This window comes from Aquarana catesbeiana, linkage group LG08, assembly GCF_042186555.1.
Source record: "Aquarana catesbeiana isolate 2022-GZ linkage group LG08, ASM4218655v1, whole genome shotgun sequence".
Lineage (NCBI taxonomy): Eukaryota > Metazoa > Chordata > Amphibia > Anura > Ranidae > Aquarana > Aquarana catesbeiana.
This window is the reverse complement of record NC_133331.1, coordinates 275,742,215-275,767,541: the sequence shown is the minus strand read 5'-3', so window position 1 is coordinate 275,767,541 and position 25,327 is coordinate 275,742,215. Positions and strand designations below refer to the sequence as shown.

Sequence of the window (25,327 nt, the reverse complement as noted above, 5' to 3'; positions counted from 1 at the left end):
TGAGCAAAATGTGAAAATATGATTTTTGAACACATATTTGCAGTAAAAGTGGCGGCAAGATTCCATACATTAATCTCTGTTGCTACGTTTGTGTAAAATAAGTTCTCTGTGATTCTTCAATTGCTTTGTGAAAGCAGAAAAGCATCGGTGGTCTACGCCAAAATGGCGCCGTAATTCCTTCAACGGGGACACGGCTGAACAAGAGGCGTTTTCCTTTTCTTCTTGCGCCTCTTTGTGAGCTTTTAGCTCGGCTGTGGTCTTCAGGGAAATGGCGGAATAAGGAACCCAATAGGGGGAAAGCCTAAACCGCCGCTGCTAATGTCGGGATCATTTAGCCTCTAGTGGGCACTGGCGCGGCTGTCAACCAGAGAGAGGCTTGGAACGCAGACAGGAAGTTTATAACAAACTAATATCCGGTGTTTAAGTTATGTCAAAGCTGGAGCTGTCCCACTGCTGGCTCCAATGTCTTCGTCTTCTTCTAGCTGAGCCTGGGGAACCACCTTGTATGTAGGTGAGTTGTGGAGCCCCCCAGCGGCCATGTGTCCTGGCTGAGCCTGTGTGGAGGGCTGAGCTGGGCTCATGGCTGCCAGGAATATTAAATGTCCATTGTGTCAGAGGGAGCCCCCTCCATAGAGGATTATCACATGGAGGGAGGGGATGTCCCTTGTATATAATATTCCTTCATGTAGATCTGATGTTCTGGGCCATGATTGCTGCATTTTGTATTGCTAGTTTGGGGATCAGATTACCTTTGTCCCCGATATAGGGGCCTATGATGTGTGATATGTGGGTCGCACGTCTTCACCCTCCATAGGTCCCTATTTTGGTTATCTATATGGTACCGAAACGCGTTGCCTTAAGGGCTCTTGCCCATGGACACCTAAAAATGCTATGTTTTTTTTTTTTTTGTCATTCAGGTGTTTGGTAAAAAATAAACAATGTAAATGCAGCACATTGATTATTATGGGTCTGTGCACGCTGCACGTGAACCTGCGCTTTGTATAGATCAGGAAAAAAAAGACAAAATTCTGCGTTACAGGATGGTATTTTACACGCGTGCAAATACAACGTGACCCATACAAAAACTAGAAGAATGTTGTGCGCATATACTATATGGGTCATCCTCACATTTCTACGCAGGAATTTTCTGCCACAAATCTGATGTTCCCTCGCCGCCTTCTCCTCCCTCTTCCCTCGCCGCCTCACCCGCCTTCTCTTCCCTCGCCGCCTTCTCCCTCTTCCCTCGCCGCCTCACCCGCCTTCTCTTCCCTCGCCGCCTTCTCCCTCTTCCCTCGCCACCCCACCCGCCTTCTCCTCCCTCGCCACCTCACCCGCCTTCTCTTCCCTCGCCACCTCACCCGCCTTCTCCTCCCTCTTCCCTCGCCGCCTCACCCGCCTTCTCCTCCCTCTTCCCTCGCCGCCTCACCCGCCTTCTCTTCCCTCGCCGCCTCACCCGCCTTCTCCTCCCTCTTCCCTCGCCCCCTTCTCTGCCTCACCCGCCTTCTCTGCCTCACCCGCCTTCTCCTCCTCTTCCCTCGCCGCCTCACTCTCCTTCTCCTCCTCGCCCGCCTTCTCCTCCCTCGCCGCCTCACCTGCCTTCTCCTCCCTCTTCCCTCGCCGCCTCACCTGCCTTCTCCTCCCTCTTCCCTCGCCGCCTCACCCGCCTTCTCCTCCCTCGCCGCCTTCTCCTCCTTCCTCCTCCATCCTTTCTTCTTTCTTCTTTCTTCTTTCTTCTTTCTTCTTTCTTCTTTCTTCTTTCTTCTTTCTTCTTTCTTCTTTCTTCTTTCTTCTTTCTTCTTTCTTCTTTCTTCTTTCTTCCCTCCCTCCTCCCCCTCCTCCCCCCGCCTTCTCCTCCTCCCCCCGCCTTCTCCTCCCTCTTCCCTCGTTGCCTTCCCCTTCTCCTCCTCCCTCGCCCGCCTTCTTCTTCTCCTTTTCCCTCACCACCTCACCCGCCTTCTTCTTCTCCTTTTCCCTCACCACCTCACCCGCCTTCTTCTTCTCCTTTTCCCTCACCACCTCACCCGCCTTCTTCTTCTCCTTTTCCGTGGTTCTGTTCTTTTGCACTCTCATGTATTCCACCTTCTCCTTTTTTAGTTGTCCGGTCTTGGGCCTTCCCCCTCTTCCGTTGTCACATCTTCTGCCTTTTCCTCCTTCACTCTCATGGTTTCCATCTTCTCCTCTCCCATTGCCGTGTCTTCTGCCTTCTTCTTCTGTCACATCTTCCAACCTCTCCTCTTTTTTTTGTCATGCTTTCCTGCCTTTATTTCTTTAGTCCATCGTCCTCTTCTCTGTTGATTTCTTGGGTTTAGTGCCTAAGGATAGAAGGTGTGTGTTTTTTTTTTATTTTTTATATTAGGAACTGTTTGTATATTTTTGTATTGTTAGTTTAAATAGTTTTGAATATGTTGTTTGTTCTACACAAATCAGGCAGACTGGTATTGAATGTACTAAGATAAATTGACCTGCACAGACCTTAATATGCATTGGGTTGTAGTAATGCCTGTAATATGTTTAAAAGCACTTGAAGGCATTGTACACTTTCAAATGTTTTCATTTTAACTATGTATTAGTGCAGTTATATTGCCTGTGCTGTTTGCCTTACATTGTAATGAGGGGCTTACATGTCATGGCTGATCAATTCACCTATATCCATGGTTTTGCTATAGCAAGCCTGTCCCTTATCACCAAAAGGACAAGACATCTTCCTGTCCTGGGTCACAGCGTCCAGTGCATGCATTGCCACCCACTCTGTATTGCATCACAAATGCGGGAGTTCTAATGCACTAGAAGAACATCCTCCAGCTGCATGGTAAGCTCTGTGAATGCTCTGCCTGCCAGATCTGCACAGCATTGGACGGGGAGACCCGGGGATTGTGGGATATGTAGTTTCTTCACAGGAAATGTTAGTTCTCACACTACAGATGGAGGTCGTGTGTTAACCTTTGCAGTGCCTTGCTGCATGACTCATGTTGAAACTCAAACTAGATCTTCTGACATAGGAATGTGAAGATTTGCTCTATGTACACTATATTGAAAACATTTATTTTCTGTGCTATGTGTATCCAAACTATCGAATGCCACACACCAATTTATCTGAATACCAAATAAATATGTATCTTAATATGCAACAAATCAGCAAGCAACAATTGTGTATACCAAAGACAAACGTGCTCCAGTCCCCCGATGATGTTCTCTGGTAACGAGACACATTGGGCTGGGTTTAATCAGTGACATCATCACGTTCACTGACTATTGGAAGTGTGGCATTTCTTGTTTGCCTCTGTGGGTACAGAGACAAACATGCTCCAATCCCCTGACTATGTTCTGGTAATAAAACACATTGGGGGGGGCTTAATCAATGACATCTTCACGCCCGCTGACTGCCAGAAGTGTGGGTTTTTTTGCTCGTCTCTGTACCCACATTGTAAGTTTCTGTCTGCTACTAAATAAAGGCGATTTGTATAGTAGTTTTACACTTTGTGGGCTCCCGCTCTTCTTGAATATTTTGGAGGATTTTTTGAGTCCTATTGCAGTGAGCTGTTGCTTGCTGATTTGATGCATTTTATGTGTTGGTATATTGTTATCGCTATTTATTGAGTTGAAGGAAGACTACATGATCAATGTCCATCTTATACAGGTGAAAATTACAAAGTGCAGGTAGGAAGGGTTATAATGCCTTTTTAAGGGTGTAGTTCTTCTATTTTTAGATGAATTTCAGTTTTACGGCTGTGAAAATATATATATATATTTATAATATCGTAATATTTTTATGTATTAGTAGATTGCGTTTGGCCAATTCCAGTGTGTTCAGTAGTCTTTATGTCTTAAACCGCATTGGTTGTTTGTAGAAATCTTCTTGGAAGTTGCTTCAAGCTGACCCTGCTTTGCGGATTCCCTGAGGATGGACAAGAACAGAGATCATGTGGCTAAGAAGATATTAAAGCTCACTCTAAAGATCATCCACCTGTTGACTGGAGAGGTGAGGAGGATTCTGGGAGGTCACATGACATCACTCTTATCTCTATTCATAAAACATAGACCTGACCAGAGAGGTGAGGAAGATTCTGGGAGATCACATGAAACAACTCTTATCTCTATTAATAAAACACAGACTTGAGTGGAGAGGTGAGGAGGATTCTGGGAACACTATCACGATTATATGAACTGTCACTGACCAGCAGTTGTCTTCGCAGGCAAGGAACTTAGAGGAGCACATATTAGACCGACATGCTCCAGTTCTGAGTAGGTTAAACAAGAAAGAACAACCAGGCTGGAACCAATACTAGCCAATACTAGTAACAAATAGGTCCTTGGTGTGTGATTTAGTTGCGTATTCAGGATTCAAGCTATCACCTCATGGTATTTCTGCAATTTTGTAGTGTTTGTAGGCAATATGGTATGCGATGATACTCCCTTTTTTTTAATAGACCATGGCCATGTACAGTGAAACATTGATCTATTCCTCCTTATTTAGGACTATGGGCCTATTAACAAAGAATGCATTTGTAACGCACCCCTTAACAAAAGCCAGAGCCCCATCATGGAGCCCCCACCTTCCTCCCTGATCCCTGAGGGTACCAATGACCAGAAAATACTGGAAGTCACCAACAAGATCATCAAGCTGCTGACGGGAGAGGTGAGCAGTGGTGGGAATTCTGGGACATGTATTGTAACTGTACTGTCTGCTCTCATGTTGTACAACGATGTGCAGATTGTTGGCGCTATATAGATCCCGTATAATAATTCTAATAATAATGTGTCTGGATGGTGACTGTATCATTGTGTATGTCAGGTTCCTATAAGATGTCAGGATGTCACTATCCATTTCTCAGTGGAGGAGTGGGAGTATTTGGAAGGACACAAGGATCTCTTTGAGGACATAATGGAGGACGATTGGCAGACCCTCACACCTCTGGGTAAGAATTTTGGTTTTCCACTTTTTTCAAATACTCATAAACATTAACTCTTCACATGGAATAATGGGGTACTTGGCCCTGTTACCAAATGATGTTCTTATTTTGAATATAAAAAAAAAAAAAAAAAAAAAGTTTTCGTACCACTACTTCCAAGCTCCCTCATGTGACGTAAAGCTTAGATCACGGATTCTACGACTACCAGGAGCACTGTGGATTGTATGTTGCCAAGAACCCAGCACTGCGATCACAGAAAGCTTGTAACACAACTCAAAGCTGAAGGCTTGAGTGTCTCCTCGCCAGTACTCAGAGTAAGGAAGCGAGCGTCTGACTTCCCCAATCCAGAAGTGTCAACATACCGCAAATGGGATGCCACTCAACCGACCCAGTGCTTACAAAGGTGTATGACCTCGCCCTCTGACCAAACCCTCGGTTGGCAGGATGAAACGCGTCAGCGCGTAGTCGGAGCAGTGCCGGCTGAGGCCATACACCTTTGTAAGCACTGGGTCAGTTGAGCGGCATCCTATTTGCCAGATAATGACCACACATGCACTTGCTGATTCATAATATTAACTTGACCCTTAGGATTATCCAATCTCATAACCCTTCCATCATGGTAACCCTAAAACTAGCCCAACCATAAAATTGACCCTTAAAGTAGAACTATAGGCAAAACCTTCTCCCCTTTTTTTTTTTTTTTTTTTTTTTTTTTTTAATTTTGGATAGGAGGGTATAACCCCTGTCAGTTTTTTTTTTTTTTTGTCATCTGTATCTGTAAGTGAGAGGAATCATTCAAAGTGAGGGAACAATGGTGTTTCTTCAGTAGTAGAAGATTTTCCTTCTATTCCTGTTCTGATCGAATTTTATGTCCCATAATCAAAACAGGAAGTGAGAGGAAATAAGACAATTTATTGGGGTCCCCCCCAGGTCAGCAGAGCTAGGGTCTCCATTGGAAGATTTCCCCTCTATCACAGGGTTAGTTGCGGTCATGTGCACTGCTCTAGGCACACTACAAATCCCATAGTCCATGGTGCCTAGTCTTTCTCAGTAGAGCCAACAAGAGGATGGCTATGTTTCTACATATATTCGGACCATGAAGAATGAAGGTAGCACCCCCCACCCCACCCAATAGGAAGTTAGGTCACAACAGCAAACAAAATCTGGAGCTTTGAGGAGGATGAGAGCGTAAGAAGGGACTTTGAGGTTTTTTTTTTTTTTTTTTTTTTTTAACTAGTCTTGATTATCATTTGGCCTTGAGTGCTATCAAGACCAGATCTTGGCTCTAGCAATTCCTCTTCAAAGTCTGCTTGCCACGCATTTCTTGGTGGCAGCCTTTGTACATGGTGCTGCTCACATAGTTTCACCCATCTGTGACTCCATGGGCTCTCTTCTTGGTTCTGTCAGGCTCTTCAAACACTGCCATTTAAATCTATAAGGTCCTCTGTCAACTTTCACCAACCACATAACTGGCTGACTGACATCTTTTTGTTCGCCAATCTCCATTTTCCACTTCATCTGGCTGTACCCAAACAAAATGTATATCATTTTTTTTCACACAAATAGAGCTTTCCTTTTGGTGGTATTTGATCACCTACTTGAGTTTTTTTTTTTTTTTTTTTTTTTTTTTTATTAAATAAATGAAAAAAGACTGAACATTTTGAAAAAAAAATACAATATTTTTTTACTTTCTGCTATAAAATATTTCCAAAAAAAAAAAGTAAAAAAAATCAAATCTCTTAAATTCTGGGCAAAATGTTTGCTAAGTGTCTTTGGTAAAAAAAATCCCAATAAGTGTATATTGATTGGTTTGTGTGAACGTTATATCGTCTATGGGATACAGTGGATATAAAAAGTCTACACACCCCTGTTAAAATGTCAGGTTTCTGTGATATAAAAAAAATGAGACAAAGATAAATTATTTCAGAACTTTTCCACCTTTTTAATGTGACCCATAAACTGTAGGGAAGTAGAAATAAAATATGGTTGCATAAGTGTGCACACCCTTAAACTAATACTTTGTTGAAGCACCTTTTTGATTTTATTACAGCACTGAGGCTTTTTGGGTATGAGTCTATCAGCATGGCACATCTTGACTCGGCAATATTTGCCTGCTCTTCTTTGCAAAATAACACTCCAAATCTGTTAGATTGAGAGGACATTTCCTAATGCACAGCCCTCTTCAGATCACCATAGATTTTTAATTAAGATTCAGGTCTGGGCTCTGGCTGGCCATTCCAAAGCTTTAATCTTCCTCTGGTGAAGCCATTCCTTTGTTGATTTGGATGTATGCTTTTTGTTGTCATGCTGAAAGATGAAGTTCCTCTTCATGTTCAACTTTCTAGCAGAAGCCTGAAGGTTTTGCCAATATTGACTGGTATTTGGAACTGTTCAGATTTCCCTCTATCTTGACCAAGGCCCCTGTTCCAGCTGAAGAAAAACAGCCCCAAAGCATGATGCTGCCACCACCATGCTTCACTGTGGGTATAGTGTTCTGGTGATATGCAGTGTTGTTTTCAACCTTGGTTTCATCAGACCATGACCCATTTTCCCACATGCTTTTAGGAGACTTTAGATGTGTTTTTGCAAATTCAGCCAGGCTTAGATATCTTTCTTCGAAAGAAAATGCTTCTGTCTTGCCACTCTACCCTATAGCCCAGACATATGAAGTATATGGGAGATTGTTGTCACATGTACCACACAGCCAGTACTTGCCATATATTCCTGCAGCTCCTTTAATGTTGCTGTAGGCCTTTTGGCAACCTCCCTGATCAGTTTCATTCTTGTCTTTTCATCAATTTTAGAGGAACGTCCAGTTCTTGGTAATGTCACTGTTGTGCCACATTTTTTCCACTTGATGATGACTGTATTCCATGGTATAAATAATGCCTTGGAAATGTTATTTTATACCCTTCTCCTGATTGATAACTTTTTAACAATGAGACCCCTCTGATGCTTCGGAAGCTCTCTGCAGACCATGACTTTTGCTGTAGGACGCGACTAACAAAATGTCAGGAAAGACCTAATAGAACAGCGGAACTTTATATGGGGTTAATCAGAGACACTTTAAATGATGGCAGTTGTGTACTGACTCCTGTTTAATATGAGTTTGAATGTAATTTCTTAATTCTGAACACAGCTCCATCCCCCGGTTATAAGAGGGTGTGCACACTTATGCAACCACATTATTTTATTTTTGCTTCCCCCTCATGATGCGGTTGGCAAGCTGTTAACATTTTTCGCAATCATTTATAGAAGGGGCCAATAGCTTTATAGCCACCCAAATCAGTTTAAGTAGAAAACCCAATGACTGAAAAAATTTTGACACAATGTGTTTAAAATCCTCTTCTAACAGCTGACATTTATAAATGGCGCTGGCTAAAACTTTTTGAACTGCTGACCATTATACCTACTTTATGGTGAACATTATGTGAACACCCCTCTAAATTATTAAAGGATGACTGTGCCCCTGTGCAAAAACCAGCTTGATGAGAAACAAAACATGGTTTAATGAGTTTGGTGCGGAGGGAATTGATTGGTTTGCACTGTGTCCAAACCTCAATCTTATTGAGCACCATTGGGATGAATCAGAATGCCGATTGTGAGCCAGGTCTTCTCATTCAGTTACAGCATCTGATCTCACAAATGCTCTTTTGTCTGGCCACAACTTCCCATAGACACACTCAAAAATCTTGGAAAACCTTCTCAGAAGAGTGGAGGATAGCTGCAAGGGGAGCTAATTTCATATTAATACTTCTGGTATTTAAATAGGAAGTCCAACATGTAGATGTCATGGGCAGGTGTCCACTTTTTTATATTTTTTTGCTATAGATATATAGTCTGTTGGTGAGGAAGTTAAGGAAGGAAGTTACATCTTTTGTTTTTTCCTACAGGAGAATTGATTTCCTGCGGTACACCAGAAAGAAGTCCCAGTCCTGTTTATGCACAAAATCGTTTAGAGAACATCGTCGATGTATCTCGAAAACCTGAAGAGGAAAATAACAGTATTACCCGAGATGCTAAAGACAAAGATGACCAGGGGTCTATAAATGAAGATTACGGTGTATTGAAGGATTGTAGACAGAAAACAGGTGATCCCCCAAAGGGTTTAAAACAGGATGTTGGCCATATCTCTAAAGATTCTAGACAGGAAGTTGCCAACCTCCCAAACGAAGACAAACAGGAAGTTGACCAAATCCAAAATGACTGTAGACAGGAAATTGACCTAATCCGAAAAATTTGTAGGCAAGAAGTCGAGACTATCTTAAAGGACTGTAAACGGGAAATTGAACGTATCCAAACAGACTGTAGACCGGAAATGAACTGCATCTCTAGACATTGTAAACCGGAAGCTGGCCACCTCTTAAAGGATGGCAGGCAGGACGTTGACTGCATCCCTAAAGATTGTAAACAGGAAGTTGTCAGCATCTCCAAGGATTGCAGACAGGAAAATGAACATAACTCAGGGGATTGTAAATTGGAAGTTGACACCATCCTAAAGGACTGTAAACGGGAAGTTGACTGTATTCCAAAGGACTGTAGACGGGTGGTTAACTCCACGCCAAAGGTCTGCAAACAGGAAGCTGAGCGTAACTTGAAGGATTGCAGATGGAACACTGGCCATGTCCGGAAAGACTGGGAGCAGGAAGATGAAGAGGCCCAGCAGTATTATGAGGTAGAATCATCAAGGAGATAAATGAATATTGGAAAGATTGCATTTCCATATGTTTATTGTTTCGGCTTTTTTTTCCATATAGGAAGAACAACTGAAAGAAGTAAAAATTGAGATCTTATCAGATGATGAGTGGGATGATGAAGAATGGGATGACACATATAAAGAAGGAGAAAGCCCTATATATATTAACACAGGTGAGAAAATTTATAGTTTATTACCCCACAATACATAGATGACTATTTTCAGGCATGGTTCCTCGTGCTAAGAGAACGTTAAGGGCCATCTCAAAGCTCCTTCCTTCCTTCCATGTAACCTGTTGTCAAGGAGCACCACCCCGACCCCCCCCCCCCCCCCCCCCCCCCCAGACAGCAGGCAGGGGATCTCCTGCCTGCACCCGCTGTCACAATTTAAAAAGAGCTTCTGTGAATGAATGAACTACAACCACTGTCTGCCATTGCGACAGACTGCTTGTAGTTCTCAATGAACTGCGAGGACGTTGGTGAATGTTCTTGTTAGCTCATTGATCTTCCTGCTCTCCAGTAACTGTCTGTCCGTACAGGCAGTCAATTATACTATGATTCTGTAGGCGCCTGGCATTGCACCTGCGATTTGCTGATTGTGGATGCAATGCTCTGAAGGCTCCAAAAACAAAACAAAAATAATAATTGCACTTTTTTTTTTTTTTTTTAAGGTGAACTTAGCCTTTAAAGCTTGTTATGTGGCTGACACGCCTGTCAAATAGACGTTACTGCCAGTTAAGGTGGGAGGGGCGGGGCAGTACTTTTGAACAAACTACATTTCCCATGAGCAGTGCCTCATCCAATCAGTGAGCTGGGGAGGTGGAGCTAGGTGTGGCAAACTCTTATTGACAATCTGAAGACTTGGCAGTCAGTGGTGACAATGCTAATAGCCCCACCAATATTAGCAACAACCTACCGCTATTGTAGTCGCAGGTACAGTGGCTGCAAGGGAGACAACACTGAAGTACATTTAGGATGCATTTTATTAAATAAATTACTCTTTATGCCTAGTACACATGATGATAAAATCGTATGAAAAATACTACATTTGGAGCGATCGTCCGATAATCTGATCGTTAATACACAGCTTTCGAGAGCCGTTCAAGACAGTTCATGCGAAATTATCCGAAAGGACAAACAAGAACTATTATCGTACGAGAAAAACCAAATTAGTACAGTATTTGTCTGTAAAAAATCGAGTGACCAAGACCACGCTTGCTTGGAAATGAAAGAATCCATTACAATACAACACATTACATCATTGCGGGAAGTTGTATTCTGTCTTACTAGAATTTTCGTAACTCTAGTAACCAATTTGTTTTCATTATGAGACCAGCAAAAAAAAAAACTGATCATCATTTGTCCGATATTGTCGTCATGTGACAAATCATTAGTAAGAACTCATCTGGAATATGCAGTTCAGTTTTGGGCACCAGTTCTCAAAAAGGATATCGGGAAACTGGAGAAAGTGCAGAGAAGGGCAACCAAACTGATAAGAGGCATGAAGGAGCTCAGCTATGAGGAAAGATTAGAGGAACTGAATATATTCTCTCTAAAGAAGATGAGATTAAGGGGGATATGATCAACATATACAAATACATAAGGGGTCCAAATAGGGAACTTGGTGTTGAGTTATTCACTTTAAGGTCATCACAGAGGACAAGGGGCACTCTTTACATCTAGAGGAAAAACGTTTTAACCACTTCAGCTGCGAAGGTTCACCTCCTTCCTCACCAGGCCATTTTTTTGCTATACGGCACTGCGTTGCTTTAACTGAAAATTGTGTGGTCGTGCGACGCTGTACCCAAATAAAATTGTATGTTCTTTTTTTTCCCACAAAGTAGAGCTTTCTTTTGGTGGTATTCGATCACCTCCTTTTCTTGTTTGCGCTATAAACAAAAAAAAGACCCACAATTTTGAAAAAAAAAAAAACGATTTTTTAACTTTCTGCTATAAAACGCATCCAATAAAAAAATATAGTCTACAATCTATGGGAGATAGATGGGCTGCTCAGTAGATTGCTTTAAAAAAGACCTGGATTATTTCCTAAATGTACATAATATAACTGAATGTTAACATTTACAGGTAAAGATGATCCAGGGAATATTCGATTGCCTCTCGGGGGATCAGGAAGGAATTTTTTCCCCAGCTGGAGCAAATTGAATCATGCTTTGCTGGGGTTTTTCGCCTTCCTCTGGATCAACTGTGGGTTTTCCCCTTCTTTTATTGGTTGAACTGGATGGACTTGAGTCTTTTTTTTTTTTTTTTTTTTTCTTCAACCAGACTAACTAACTATGTGTACGAGTCTTTAGTCACTTGTTTGTATTCCTCCCACAGACGAATCCAGTGGTGGAAATACACCAGAGAAATGTCCTCCAAATCTCTATCTTGATTGCAGAGAAGATGATTATGAATCATCCCAGGATTATCAGGTACAATCACTCAAGTAGATCGAAAATGAAAAGTTTGCCTCTATTCCCATTCTGATGGCAACTCAAAATGTTGGATTTTTTTCTCACTTTTAGCCATGCTTACAATAGTTTGTTAGCAGGACTAATTGGCATTAAAACATAATAAAGAGAGTTAGCCTGGAGACCGAGCTATCAAGTAATTAAATTCTTAATTTTAATGATTAAAATGAAGTATATTGAAAGCTAACCTGTAAATGCACACCTTTTAAATGTGGACACCTTTTAAATATTGCACGTGTCCAACGGTGAAGGTTTCTGTTCATTTCCTGTCCCAGAGACGCACATTAGAACTGGGTCCCAGTTTGGCCTGTAAATCCCCTCTTGACGGTACATTCCAAATAATGCAGAGAAAAGGCGTACCGTATATACTCGAGTATAAGTCGAGTTTTTCAGCACATTTTTTTGTGCTGAAAGTCATTTTCCGAACCGACTTTGGGGCCCAATATCTCAGGGCCACTTTATGCTAAGAACCCCAAATTTGGTGTGCAAACCCAGTGGAACTAGTACCATAACATATCCAAAGCTGGGGTTCCTAGGACCAAGTGGCCCCGAGATACGGGGCCCCAAATCTGTTTGGAAAATGTCATTCTCTGCTGCAGAAAAGTGCTTGACATTTTATGAACCGATTTTTGGGGCCCTGTATCTCGGGGACACTTGGTGCTAGAAACCTCAGCTTTGGATATTTTATGGTGATATGTTCACTGAGTTTGCACACCAAATTTGGGGTTCCTAGCGATACGGGGCCCCAAAGTCGGTCAACTGTGTCCATCTGCAGCAATGTCATTTCGGGACCATTTGGGTTCAGAGACCCCAAATTTTGGCTGCAGCTAGGGGGCATCTAGGAACCCTTAACTACCGACTTTGAAGTTCGGGGGACCTATGGCTGCAAATGGGCACAGTGAGGCATGCAAATGGGCACAGTGACGCTGCAAATGGGCATTGTTGATCCTCTTTTCCACTTACAGTAGCTGTGCATTTCTCACCCTCATCTTATACTCGGGTCACTAAGTTTTTTGCCATTTTTTTTTTTTGTGGTAAATTAGGGCCTCGACTTATACTCGGAACGACTTATACTCGAGTATATACGGTAGTATTTTTTCAGTTTCTACTTTATTCTTGACTCTCCAGTGCTCTCTCATTCTCCTGAGGTCATCACTGCAGAATACCCGATGGTTTCAGGTATGGGGGAGCACATAACCACCTCTTATGTTACCGTGTTTGGGCCTAGCATCACATGACTTAAGGGGTGATGTCATCGCACCCGTTGAGTGCCAGCCCCGGCTGTTTTGGTGGCAGCTGTGACGGCTCATTTACACTTGCTTCAAAATGTGCAGTTGGACATGCTTTTTTAAAGCACTCTAATTGCCAATCAAAGTGTCTGTCACTAAATAAAATGGTAAGCTTACAGTTCTGTTCAAATGTTGCGTTTGCTTTAAAAATTATACCCCATGTCACTTTCTTGGCACTTCAAAGCATCTCCAAAACCGCCATAGAAGTCCTATGAAAAACGCTGGCCAACAGCACCTAAAAGCAGTTGAGAGGCTTTTTTTCAGTGTTACCTTTGCTTTTGGAGTTATTGCAGGTATATGAGATCTCAGGATGCACTGGGAAACCAACACGCGAACCGGAAAGACATCATCAGCAAGCACTTCCAGTTCATGTGTGTATATTGTGGAAGTGTCTGGTGCAGATGTCACATCTGGTGTGCAGTGTATAGCAGCAGGAAGGTGAGCCGGGTCCGGACTGGAGTGGAGCAACTAGCAGATGGCACGAGAGAGAGGGAGAGAATGAATTTCACACATGGTGATCAGTGTAGGAGCAATATATAGCGGGAGGTGAGTGGGGACCAGAGAGAGGATGATCAGCAGAGCTGGGGGTTATTACTAAGTGAGGTATCAGCAGAGTTGGAGGTACTACTGAGCAGGGGATCTTCTGAACATGTGTGCTAAAAATCTGGGGATCTGCTGAACAGGGGTACTAATGAGCCGAGGTTCTACTGAGCCCCTTTTAAAACAAATTGTAAATCAACAGACAGGGCATTTGCCAAGCCTAATTAAAGCTTACAAAAGCATCAAAAGCACATAAAAGCATGTTAACTGCTTCAGCCCCGGAAGATTTTACCCCCTTCCTGACCAGAGCACTTTTTGCGATTCGGCACTGCGACGATTGCACTCAAACAATTACGCGGTCGTGCGACGTTGCATTCAAACAAAATTGTTTTTTTTCCCACAACTATAGCTTTCTTTTGGTGGTATTTGATCACCTCTGCGGTTTTTATTTTTTGCGCTATAAACAAAAAAAGAGCAACAATTTTGAAAAAACGCAATATTTTTTACTTTGTGCTATAATAACCCCCAAAAATATATAAAAAAATATTTTTTTCCTCAGTTTAGGCCGATATGTATTCTTCTACATATTTTTGGTAAAAAAAAAAAAAAAAAACCGCAATAAGAGTATATTAATTGGTTTGTGCAAAAGTTATAGCGTCTACAAAATAGGGGATAGTTTTTTGGCATTTTTATTATTAATTTTTTTTTTTTTACTAGTAATGGCAGCGATCTGCGATGTTTATCGGGACTGCGATATTATGGCGGAAACATCGGACAATTTTGACACGCTTTTGGGACCATTGGCATTTAATACAGCGATCAATGCTATAGAAAATGTATTAATTACTGTAAAAATGTCACTGGCAGGGAAGGGGTTAACACTAGGGGGCGATCAAGGGGTTAATGTGTTCCCTAGTTTGTGTTCTAACTGAAGGGGGGAGGGGACTGTGCAGGGGAGATGACAGATCGCTGTTTATGCTCTTAATGAACAAACGATCTGTCTGTTCTCCCCTCAGAGAACCGGAAACTGTGTGTTTATACACAGAGATCCCGGTTCTCCGTGTGTCAGCGGCAATTGCGGGAGCCTGACAAGGATCGTGACCGACGGGCACTCGCATCAGCTCGGGGGTGAGCAGGGGGCGCGCGCCCCCTAGTGGCCACAGGGGGAAGCGATGTTACATAACGTTGTTTCGCCCAGCCGTGCCATTCTGCCACAGTACAACTGCAGCGGCTGGTCGGCAGGTGGTTAAATCGGTAGGCGCTTTAATGTGTGTTAAAGTCGAAGCAAGTGTAAATGAGCCCTGATGGAGAAAGGAGTAGTAGTGAGGGGGGGCGGGGAGAGGCAAATATAAAGTATTTGGGAGTTGAGCTTTACATACACTATCATCTGAATGGGTTGGGTCTTTTTTAACTGGACTGTTTTTGTGACTCATATCTTCTTCTTTACCCACCATGTTTTTTTCCCCCCTCTCTTAGCGCCTTGTTCGGCCTCAGGAAAAAGCAAGCTCCTCGCTAAGCAAAAACAATTCTCATATTTTACCAAAAAGTCAGCCCGATAATGGAGCAACTTCCAGTACAACGCTAAACAACATGGTAAAAAGATGCTCCATGGGGCAGAGGACTTTCCCTCCCGGTCAGATGGAATTGATGAATCACTTTGGAATTCCACCTGCTCAGGAACATGCCCAAATGCTGCAACAACACCAACAACAGCAGCAAAAAAATATCAACACTGCCCGAAAAACTACCTCAGACATTCAGACACTCCAGAATTTTTTGAGTGAAATGAACGAAAATCGTAAAGTCGAAGACATACCTCATACTGAGCTTGACACACTGCTTTCGAAGTTCCTTCTTGTGGTGAAAAGGAAGGACGGCAATGAGTACGAGCCACACACCCTCCGCTGCATGGTGGGAAGCATTGATCGGTACCTAAAAGAACACAACTATATGCATACAATTGTATACGGGAACAGCAAAGACTTCCCGTTGACCAAGCAGTCACTAAATGCCAAAATAAAATTTTTGAAAAAGATAGCGGAGAGCAATCCGCCGATCAGACAGGAGGCTTTGACGGATGACGACATTGAAAACCTCTTCAAGAGTGGTACACTGTCAATGGACAACCCAACAAGCTTGCTAAACTTGGTGTTTTTCAACAACGGAATTCATTTTGCCCTTCGGACAAAAGAACAGTACAACCTCCAGTGGGGCGACATTAAGATGAAAATGGACCCAAGAGGGAACCAGTATTTGGAGTACACTGATCGCCAGATGGAGACAGTGGAAAACCGCAAAAATGTTAGACAAGTAAAGCCAAGGATGTACGCAACCCCACACGCACCAGACCGAGATCCAGTGACCGCATACCTAAAATACAGGAGCTTTAGGCCAGGTGCCATGATGGCACCAGATGCCCCTTTTTATTTAGCCCCCAACGTCAACTACAACCCTGCCTTCTCAGAATGGTTCCGTTCCACAAAAATAGGAATCCAGAAAATTCGAGCGATGATGACGACGATGAAAATTCGGGCATCTCTTCCAGAATCGAAAAAGAAAGTAGGGTATATTACAAAAAAGAGATTGGTAGAAAGACTTCCACAACACCTCTTGACAGCCCCCTCAATGGCACAAACTATGCCGAACAACGTACGCAGCAGTGTCAATCATTCGATTGCCACCGAGGTAGCGCAGCATAAAATGCCAGCCATGATTAATAACATCCCGACATCAATGGCAAGTCAGTCACAAGACAAGATGATGATGTCTGCTAGCAGTTTTCACCCACGACCTTCAACAAGCAGATATGGGGAGCCACCTGTCCATAAAAGAAGCTTCATGGAACCTGACTTAATTCAGCATCACAATGCGGTCATGCAGCGTAATTCTGCCCTCTTTCTCAATAGCTACACTCAACTCATACCAGATGAACCAGCAAAGAAGCGCAAAACAGTCCCTTACGACTGAGTCGGAGTAGCGTGACATCGCGACAGTGTGCTCCAGCTGCCTTCTCTAGCAATTTTTTGAAAAGTTGCACCCTGGACTTCCGTTTAAGTTCTCTATTTTTTATCATATTCATGATTTATGATTTTCTTAACTTTCACCTCAAGCTCTATTTATTCAACTTTTTAAGTCATATAGTATCTTATTTAAATGAAGCTGACTTGTTTCTACAAAAATTAGGGTTGTGGTATTTTTTCTTTCAGTAAATTAATTAAAGGCAAAGTGTCATGAGGGCCACGTACCTGAGGCTGAGCTGAGACCAAAGTAGTGGGGAGGCTTCCCTTGCACCTCGGGTCCTTGAAGTCTCTGGAGATGGAGACATAGACTTGGTGGACACCGAGTGGCACGGGTGCCAGGGGTGCAGAGCACCGTGCAAGCCTTAGTCCGAGATCCGAGCTGAGGTCAAGTCCAGTTTGGCAACGAAGTATAAAAGGGTTAATCAGAAGAAGAATGGTTGAGATCCAAGCCAGGGTACAAATTCGAGGTCAATGGCAAGCAGCAATCAAGAGTAGTCAAATAGGTTTCCAGGTCACAACGAGTTCAGATAGATCACACACTAGCACAGGAACAAGGGGGGACTGAAGATAATCTAGCAATTTGGCAGTGTCTGGGCTGGGCTTATATAGGGAAGTTCGAGGTCACTTTCTGTGGACCTCCTGGGCATTTTCCCGCCTTTTTCCATCAGGTTGAGGTCACCTCCTGGGCATTTTCCTGCCTTTTTCCATCAGGTCTTTTGCGCAGGTGTGGGTTGGCGCACTGAGGCGTCTTTGGCGCATGCTCAGTTGGCACGGATTTCCTCTTGCGGCAACACGCCATTGATGCATGCGTAGTAAGCCCTGGACTCTTACACAAAGGCTAGTCATAGAAGATCTGCCGATGATGTAACTGCCAGATGATTTTTTTCCTTGAATGCTTGTACACAAATACTGTCTAATTGCAAAAGCATGCAGGTCCAGAAGCAGACCCCCCCACCCCACTGCAGGAAAGCCTTGTGGGAAAATATGGTCACTCTAGTGGCAGATGCTAGAGGGAGAATGCTAACAGGCAGGTTAAATGGTCTGTTTCTTCAAGACTAGATTTGGGTGGAGAGCAAATTTTGGGTAATGTTGGTTTGGGAACAAAGGGAAATTTTTTAAATTGCTGCATGATATTAAATGACTAAATTAACAGTGATCTCCAGTAGAGCAGCATTGGTGCGTACTGGTGAGTCAGCCATTGGCTTCTTATGTCTTAGCTGCTCCAGTGAGAGTGAGATGTTTCTGCCACAAATTTATAAAATGCTGTCACTGTCAAGCTGTTGCCAGTAACAGAATCACCCCTTTGACAAAACCCATAAAGGGTCTCTGGAGATGCCCTCATTGATAAAACCTATGACATGTCTCTGGAGATGCCGTCTTTGACAACACCCGTGAAGTGTCTCTGGAGATGCCCCCCTTCTACAGCTTCTCTGTGTTTCAGTTTCTGGGCACATATTTCCTTCACTCCACTGAAGACATGTGCTTTGTTGAAATCCTTACTTTATCACTCCTGCAGTTGTAAGCATTTAGTTTACAAGACTGGAGGATCCTCGCAATCACAGAGATACAACTTCCCTTTAAAATGTACCATTACCGATAAAAAAAATAACCTACTTCACAACTGGCCTCTGAATAAAATCACTTTTTGTTTGTTCTTAAACCTCATATGAGGGAATGAGAGAAAGCTGGCATCCTGGAATTGGTGTGGTAGGTGCTTGCAGCAGGTAGCGGTTTCTTCAGCAAAGGTTCTAGATACCAATGGGGGGGGTTGAGGGCCCATTGCATGAATATCGCTCTTATGCCCCGTACACACGATCGGAATTTCCGACAACAAAATGTTGAATGTGAGCTCGTTGGCGGAAAGTCCGACCGTGTGTATGCTCCATCAAACATTTGTTGTCTGACTTTCCGCCAACAACAAATGTTGGCTAGCATGCTCTCAAATTTTTCGCCAACAAATGTTTGTTGTCGGATTTTCCGATCGTGTGTACGTCGGACAAAAGTCCAAAGTACAAACGCGCATGCTCGGAATCACGCATCACTATTGAACTTCCTTTTTATCGGCTCGCTGTACGTCTTGTACATCACTATGTTTGGAATTGTTGGCCAACATTTGTGTAACCGTGTGTATGCAAGACAAGTTGGAGCCAACACCCTTCGGACAAAAATCCACGGTTTTGTTGTCGGAAAGTCCGATCGTGTGGAAGGGGCATTAGACCCCATGCACACTATACAACTTTTGTTGTCTGATTTACCAAAACCATGTAGTGCAAGGGCCTGCACTACATGGTTTTGTATAGTGGGTATCCAGCTTTAAGGGAGAGGAGCATGCACAGCACCACAGCACTAATCTGGACAGTTAGCTGGAATCGCCATCAGTCTTGCAACTATGAATGAGACACAGTTGACACCAGCTCATCGGTGGCAAGCAGGTGCCTTTTACCTTTCAACCTTTTATGGCTGTACATTGTAGTAGTATAGTAAAAAAAAATTCTCGCCGTACCCTCTGTATCTCCTTTTTTTTCAACGCCTGGTTTCCAGTCTGCTGTTTCCATCACACCAGAAGTCACTTCCTCCGGCTGGAGGAAAGAGAATCCCTTATTGTGTTCAGTTTTGAACTGCTAATACTACCATATATTCATAATGAGAGTTTCGCAGTTTAGTCATGTAGCATCGTCAGTTGCTGTGGCGTTTATATTAGTCTAAGCTGCCACAAAAATGTGATTTAGTGTTTACTAGCCTTGCAGCACAGGTACCCAGAGTTCAGTTCCCACTAGGATTACAGTCTGCATGAGCAGACATTTTATACATTTGTGTTATGTTGTATTATGGAATATTGGTATACATTTTACATGCAGCTTATGGGGTTATACAGCCCAAATTCGAAAACAGGATAAAAATTTTTTTGCAGTGGGGCTTCCTCACACTGCAATGGTTAAATGCTTGTAGAAGGTTTTAGAAGAGACCGTATTACTTATCTGACTCCTCGCTCCAGCAGGCGGTGGCACTATTCTCCTCTCCCCGAAGCTCTGCACTGTGGGCAGAGCCTTGGCCTCATCATGGACAGTGAAGGGCTATGCATTGTACACGGTGGAACCCTGCATTGCACATGGTGAAGGCAGGAGTGCAACCATAGTTACATAGTAGGCGAGGTTGAAAAAAAGACACAAGTCCATCAAGTCCAACCTATGTGTGATTTTCTGTCAGTATTACATTGTATAACCCTGTATGTTGTGGTCGTTCAGGTGCTTATCAATAAGTTTTTTGAAATTTATCGATGCTCTCCACTGAAACCACTTCCTGTGGAAGGGAATGCCACACCCTAACCGCTCTTACAGTAAAGGACCCTCTACGCAGTTTAAGGTTAAACTGCTTTCTTCTAATTTTAGTGAATGGCCGCGTGTCTTATTAAATTCCCTTACGCAGGAAAAGTTTTATCCCTGTTGTGGGTTCACCAGTACGGTATTTATACATTGAAGTCATATCCCCTCTCAATCGTCTCTTTTGCAGAGAAAACAAGTTCAGTGCTTGCAACCTTTCCTCTTAACTAAGGTCCTCCAGACCCTTTATTAGTTTTGTTGGATTCTTTCCAGTTCCAGCACATCCTTCCTGAGGACTGGTGCCCAGAACTGGACAGCATACTTCAGGTGCGGCCAGACCAGAGTCTTGTAGAGCGGGAGAATTATTGTTTTATCTCTGGAGTTGATCCCCTTTTTAATGCATGCCAATATTCTGTTTGCTTTGTTAGCAGCAGCTTGGCATTGCATGCCATTGCTGAGCCTGTCATCTACTAGGACCCCCAGGTTTTGCAAGAGTACTTTTTTTTTTTTCCTAATATATTAATTTTACATGACCTGATATATAGGCTCAGGGTTCATGCATCACATTATTGCAGTGATACATTTGTTATGGTTAAATAGGACATCCTCGTATAATATATAATAAAAAAGAATCTGTAGCATCAGCGATAGCTTACACTCAAGCTACCGGGCATTATGCTTTATGCAGTCAAATGGCAACACAAACCTCATACCGGTCATGCAGGTGTCATTTCACACAGCATGGTGGTTAATGGTTTAGTTCCAGTGGAAATCATATTTTGGGAAGTTAGGCACTTTATTTAATGGTCCAAGCCTAGCGATAAATTTTGCTAATCTTTCAAGTAAATTGTATATGTAATACACAAGTTATTGATAACCCCTTTTAGCAGTAGTCCTTTAGGACCGAGAGTTCCCCTTTCATGTTCACCATAATATTGTTGTCCTGCGAAGTCATCTTTTTGAATACTGAGGGCTGGGAGCTACTGGAAGGCTGTTACTCTCTCTCTCTAACTCTCTAGGACTTGTGTGGACTTGTGAAATTCTCCTATTTGGTCCCTTTTTTGGTTTATGAATGATAAGTTCCTGTGCTGTTATCAATCATTGTTTTTAGCTGTGTCTGAGTACCACAGAACCATGCTCTCTATTTTATGTAGAAGAGAAGAGGGGAGGAGTGCTGTAGTGTACCCTGTTTTCATCCTGATACAGAAAACAGAACACAGAAAGCATTGTCATTCTAGAACTTTTTAGAAATACCAGCTAAAAGTAAAGGAAAAAAGCTTGAAAAAAATGCAGCCACTACATCTAAGGACTGGTAAGCGCCAATATATTATATTTCCGATTTGGGGTTTTTATACACAAGATTAATATTCACATGCTGATTTTCTACTTTCTTTAAAGAGATCAGGTCCTGCAAAACTTAATGGAAGCCTGCATGATCCTAAATAAAAAGTAAATGAGAACACCCTGACGGAGTAAAGAGCTGCCACATCCCTTATGCCACGTATACACGACCGGTTTTGCCATCGGAATAAACTCCGAAGGTTTCTCCGACGGAACTCCCCCTGAATTCCATTCAAGCGGTCTTGCCTACACATGGTCAACCCAAAGTCCGACCATCCAGAACGTGGTGACGTATAACACTTACAACGGGACTAGAAAAAGTGCAATAGCCAGTAGCCAATAGCTATAGGCCTAATAGGTCTTCCCGATAGGAATTGGTTCCGTCGAAAATATTTAGAACATGTTCCATTTCTAGGTCCGTCAGAATTTTCGAAAAAAGAAGTCCGATGAGGCCTGCACACGATCGGAATAGACGATGAAAAGCTTCCGTCGGACTTTTTCTGTCGGACATTCCGCTCGTGTGTACACGGCTCAACAGAATGCAATACATACTACTAGTTCCCCTTGGGCCTTTTCAGGCAGCAAAATTACTCTACTCTTTAAAAGAATGTACAACTTTATACATAATTAAAAGCAATCACAAATAAATACCCTACATGCATGGTTCCCTCATAATATATTCACTGTACAAAAACATTAAGAAAATATTGTTGGTCATATGTTCATAGATATTTCTCATGCAATATCTAGATGGTGGCCCTGATGAGTTTCGATCAGAGAATATAGATCTTCAAGGGCATGGCCGGATATCATCTAAGTCAGTGCTTCTCAACCATTATTCAGTGGAGGCACCCTTTGAAATTATAGATAACCTCAAGGCACCTGTTAAAATTATAGGCAGTCTCAAGGCACTCCGTTTCAAAATTCTAAAAAAAATATTCTATTAGCTTTACATAATGCAGCAACATCCACATGTAGGACGCCCATCGTTAGAGGTGATTTACTCATCCAAAGCAAATACACTTTTTCACACTGGTACTGACTAGTATTCCAATGTTTCTCCTCTACCTCAATTTCTTTCCATCAGTCAGCTAATGTCACCCCAGTGATGAGGAAAAGGAGCACAGGAGGGTCAAACAAGGATGCGGCGGAGGCAACAGACATCCTCCTTATTAATTAATGTCATTGGTTGTTAGGATGCCAGTGTCTAGAAAGTCATAATGGTGCATAATGAGAACCCATAGCTTTGTGTAAATAAAAAGCAGGATAGATCCACCTGCTGGCTTGTATACAATACAACAGAAACATTAAAGACCCCCCACCACAATACAGTAAGCCATCCCAAAAATTAGACAAAACAATTATTACACAAAAAGAAGTGCATTGCTTAAACATGTACATGTACATTGCCTGTGAAGCTAGCCAACTCGACCCACATCGCCTCCTCAGAAGAAACAAACAACCCTCCCCACACAACTAACCAAGATAAAACAAGCTATATGTAGAAACCACCCACACTCTCCAGAAGGTGTAAACTATGAAGCCCACCATTATTATTGCAGAAAAAACAATTCACCTGGCCCATCAGACGCACAGGGTTACATTTACCTGGCCCATCAGATGTACAGGGTTACATATCCCAAAAAAACTCATGTAGCAAGAAGAATAACCTTGAGTAAGGCTGGGGTTAGTCTGTTATAGTTAGAGGTGAAGCCATCCACCCACCCCGACCTTATCAAATTTTAAGTAGCCCCCCCCCCATTCAAATATGTGGGTTTATAAAAGGGGTAAGGCTTTGTTAACCGAAACCTTCCAGGACTCTACAGATGGAAACCCTTCCAGGTAAGGACTATGCATTTCCTAGCATGAATAGAATAATAAAGTGAGTAAGGTTCGTATAGCTGTTGTAGGGGCCAAATCATCCACCAACCCGAGCATGCAAAGTCCTATAAAGGGACTTAAAAAGATAGTAGTCACCTCCTGTATACACATCAAAATATCCTTCCAATATTTCTGTATACTAGGGCAATCCCAGAAGATATGCAGACTAACAAATCGGATTACTGGAACCATGTCCTGTGGTCTGATGAGACCAAGATAAACTTATTTGGTTCAGATGGTGTCAAGCGTGTGTGGCGGCAACCAGGTGAGACAAGTGTGTCTTGCCTATAAATTAAGCATGGTGGTGGGAGTGTCATGGTCTGGGGCTGCATGAGTGCTGCCGGCACTGGGGAGCTACAGTTCATTGAGGGAACCATGAATGCCAACATGTACTGTGACATACTGAAGCAGAGCGTGATCCCCTCCCTTCGGAAACTGGGCCGCAGGGCAGTATTCCAACATGATAACAACCCCAAACACACCTCCAAGACGACCACTGCCTTGCTAAAGAAGCTGAGGGCAAAGGTGATGGACTGGCCAAGCATGTCTCCAGACCTAAACCCTATTGAGCATCTGTGGGGCATCCTCAAATGGAAGGTGGAGGAGCGCAAGGTTTCTAACATCCACCAGCTCCGTGATATCATCATAGAGGAGTGGAAGAGGACTCCAGTGGCAACCTGTGAAGCTCTGGTGAACTCCATGCCCAAGAGGGTTAAGGCAGTGCTGGAAAATAATGGTGGCCACACAAAATATTGACACTTTGGGCCCAATTTGGACATTTTCACTTAGGGGTGTACTCACTTTTGTTGCTAGCGATTTAGACATTAATGGCTGTGTGTTGAGTTATTTTGAAGGGACAGTATTGTCACATGAAAAGATATAATAAAATATTTACAAAAATGTGAGGGGTGTACTCACTTTAGTGAGATAGTGTGTGAGTGTGTGTGTGTGTGTGTGTGTGTGTGTGTGTGTGTGTGTGTATGTATATGTATACATGTATACTCCCACCACCATGCTTGACTGTAGGCAAGACACACTTTGTACTCCACACCTGGTTGCTACCACACACCCTTGACATCATCTGAACCAAATAAGTTCATTGTGGTCTCATCAGACCACAGGACATGGTTTCAGTAATCCATGTCCTTAGTCTGCTTGTCTTCAGCAAACTGTTTGCAGGCTTTCTTGTGCATCATCTTTAGAAGAGGCTTCCTTCTCGGATGACAGCCATGCAGACCAATTTGATGCAGTGTGCGACGTATGGTCTGAGCACTGACAGGCTGAGCCCCCCACCCCTTTAATCTCTGCAGCAATTCTGGCAACACTCATACGTCCATTTCCCAAAGGCAACCTCTGGATTCGACACTGAGCATGTGCACTCAACTTCTTTGGTCGACCATGGCGAGGCCTGTTCCGAGTGGAACCTGTCCTGTTAAACCACTGTATGGTCTTGGCCACCATGCTGCAGCTCAGTTTCAGGGTCTTGGCAATCTCCTTATAGCCTAGGCCAGTGATGACAAACCTTGGCACCCCAGATGTGTTGGAACTACATTTCCCATGATGCTCAGCTACACTGCAGAGTGCATGAGCTTCAGGGGAAATGTAGTTCTGAAACATCTAGGGTGCCAAGGTTTGCCATCTTTATGTAGAGCAACAATTCTTTTTTTTCAGATCCTCAGAGAGTTCTTTGCCATAATGTGCCATGTTGAACCATTCCCATCCCCATTCACACCTGAGACCTTGTAACACTAATGAGTCACATGACACCGGGGAGGGAAAATAGCTAATTTTCACTTAGGGGTGTACTCACGTTTGTTGCCAGCGGTTCAGACATTAATGGCTGTGTGTTGAGTTATTTTG

At 43.0% G+C, this 25,327-nt stretch overlaps 1 protein-coding gene across 1 annotated transcript; it reads left to right on the top strand.

Annotated features, from left to right (window-relative positions):
* Window positions 1-369: 369 nt before the first annotated feature.
* Window positions 370-17,084, top strand: LOC141106504 (uncharacterized). Its single transcript, XM_073597319.1, has 8 exons — window positions 370-511; window positions 3,849-3,979; window positions 4,475-4,636; window positions 4,793-4,916; window positions 8,804-9,585; window positions 9,668-9,779; window positions 11,943-12,037; window positions 15,382-17,084. Exons 2-8 carry the CDS (start codon window positions 3,902-3,904, stop codon window positions 16,870-16,872), a joined length of 2,844 nt encoding a protein of 947 aa, XP_073453420.1. The 5' UTR covers window positions 370-511; window positions 3,849-3,901; the 3' UTR covers window positions 16,873-17,084.
* The last annotated feature ends 8,243 nt before the right edge of the window (window positions 17,085-25,327 follow it).

Bases quoted from the DNA above. Each gene is read 5' to 3' on its own strand.
- LOC141106504 (XM_073597319.1), top strand. From the start codon at position 3,902: ATGGACAAGAACAGAGATCATGTGGCTAAGAAGATATTAAAGCTCACT. The intron at 4,637-4,792 runs GTGAGCAGTGGT...TGTGTATGTCAG, and splicing joins TCAAGCTGCTGACGGGAGAG to GTTCCTATAAGATGTCAGGA. The intron at 9,586-9,667 runs GTAGAATCATCA...TTTTCCATATAG, and splicing joins AGGCCCAGCAGTATTATGAG to GAAGAACAACTGAAAGAAGT.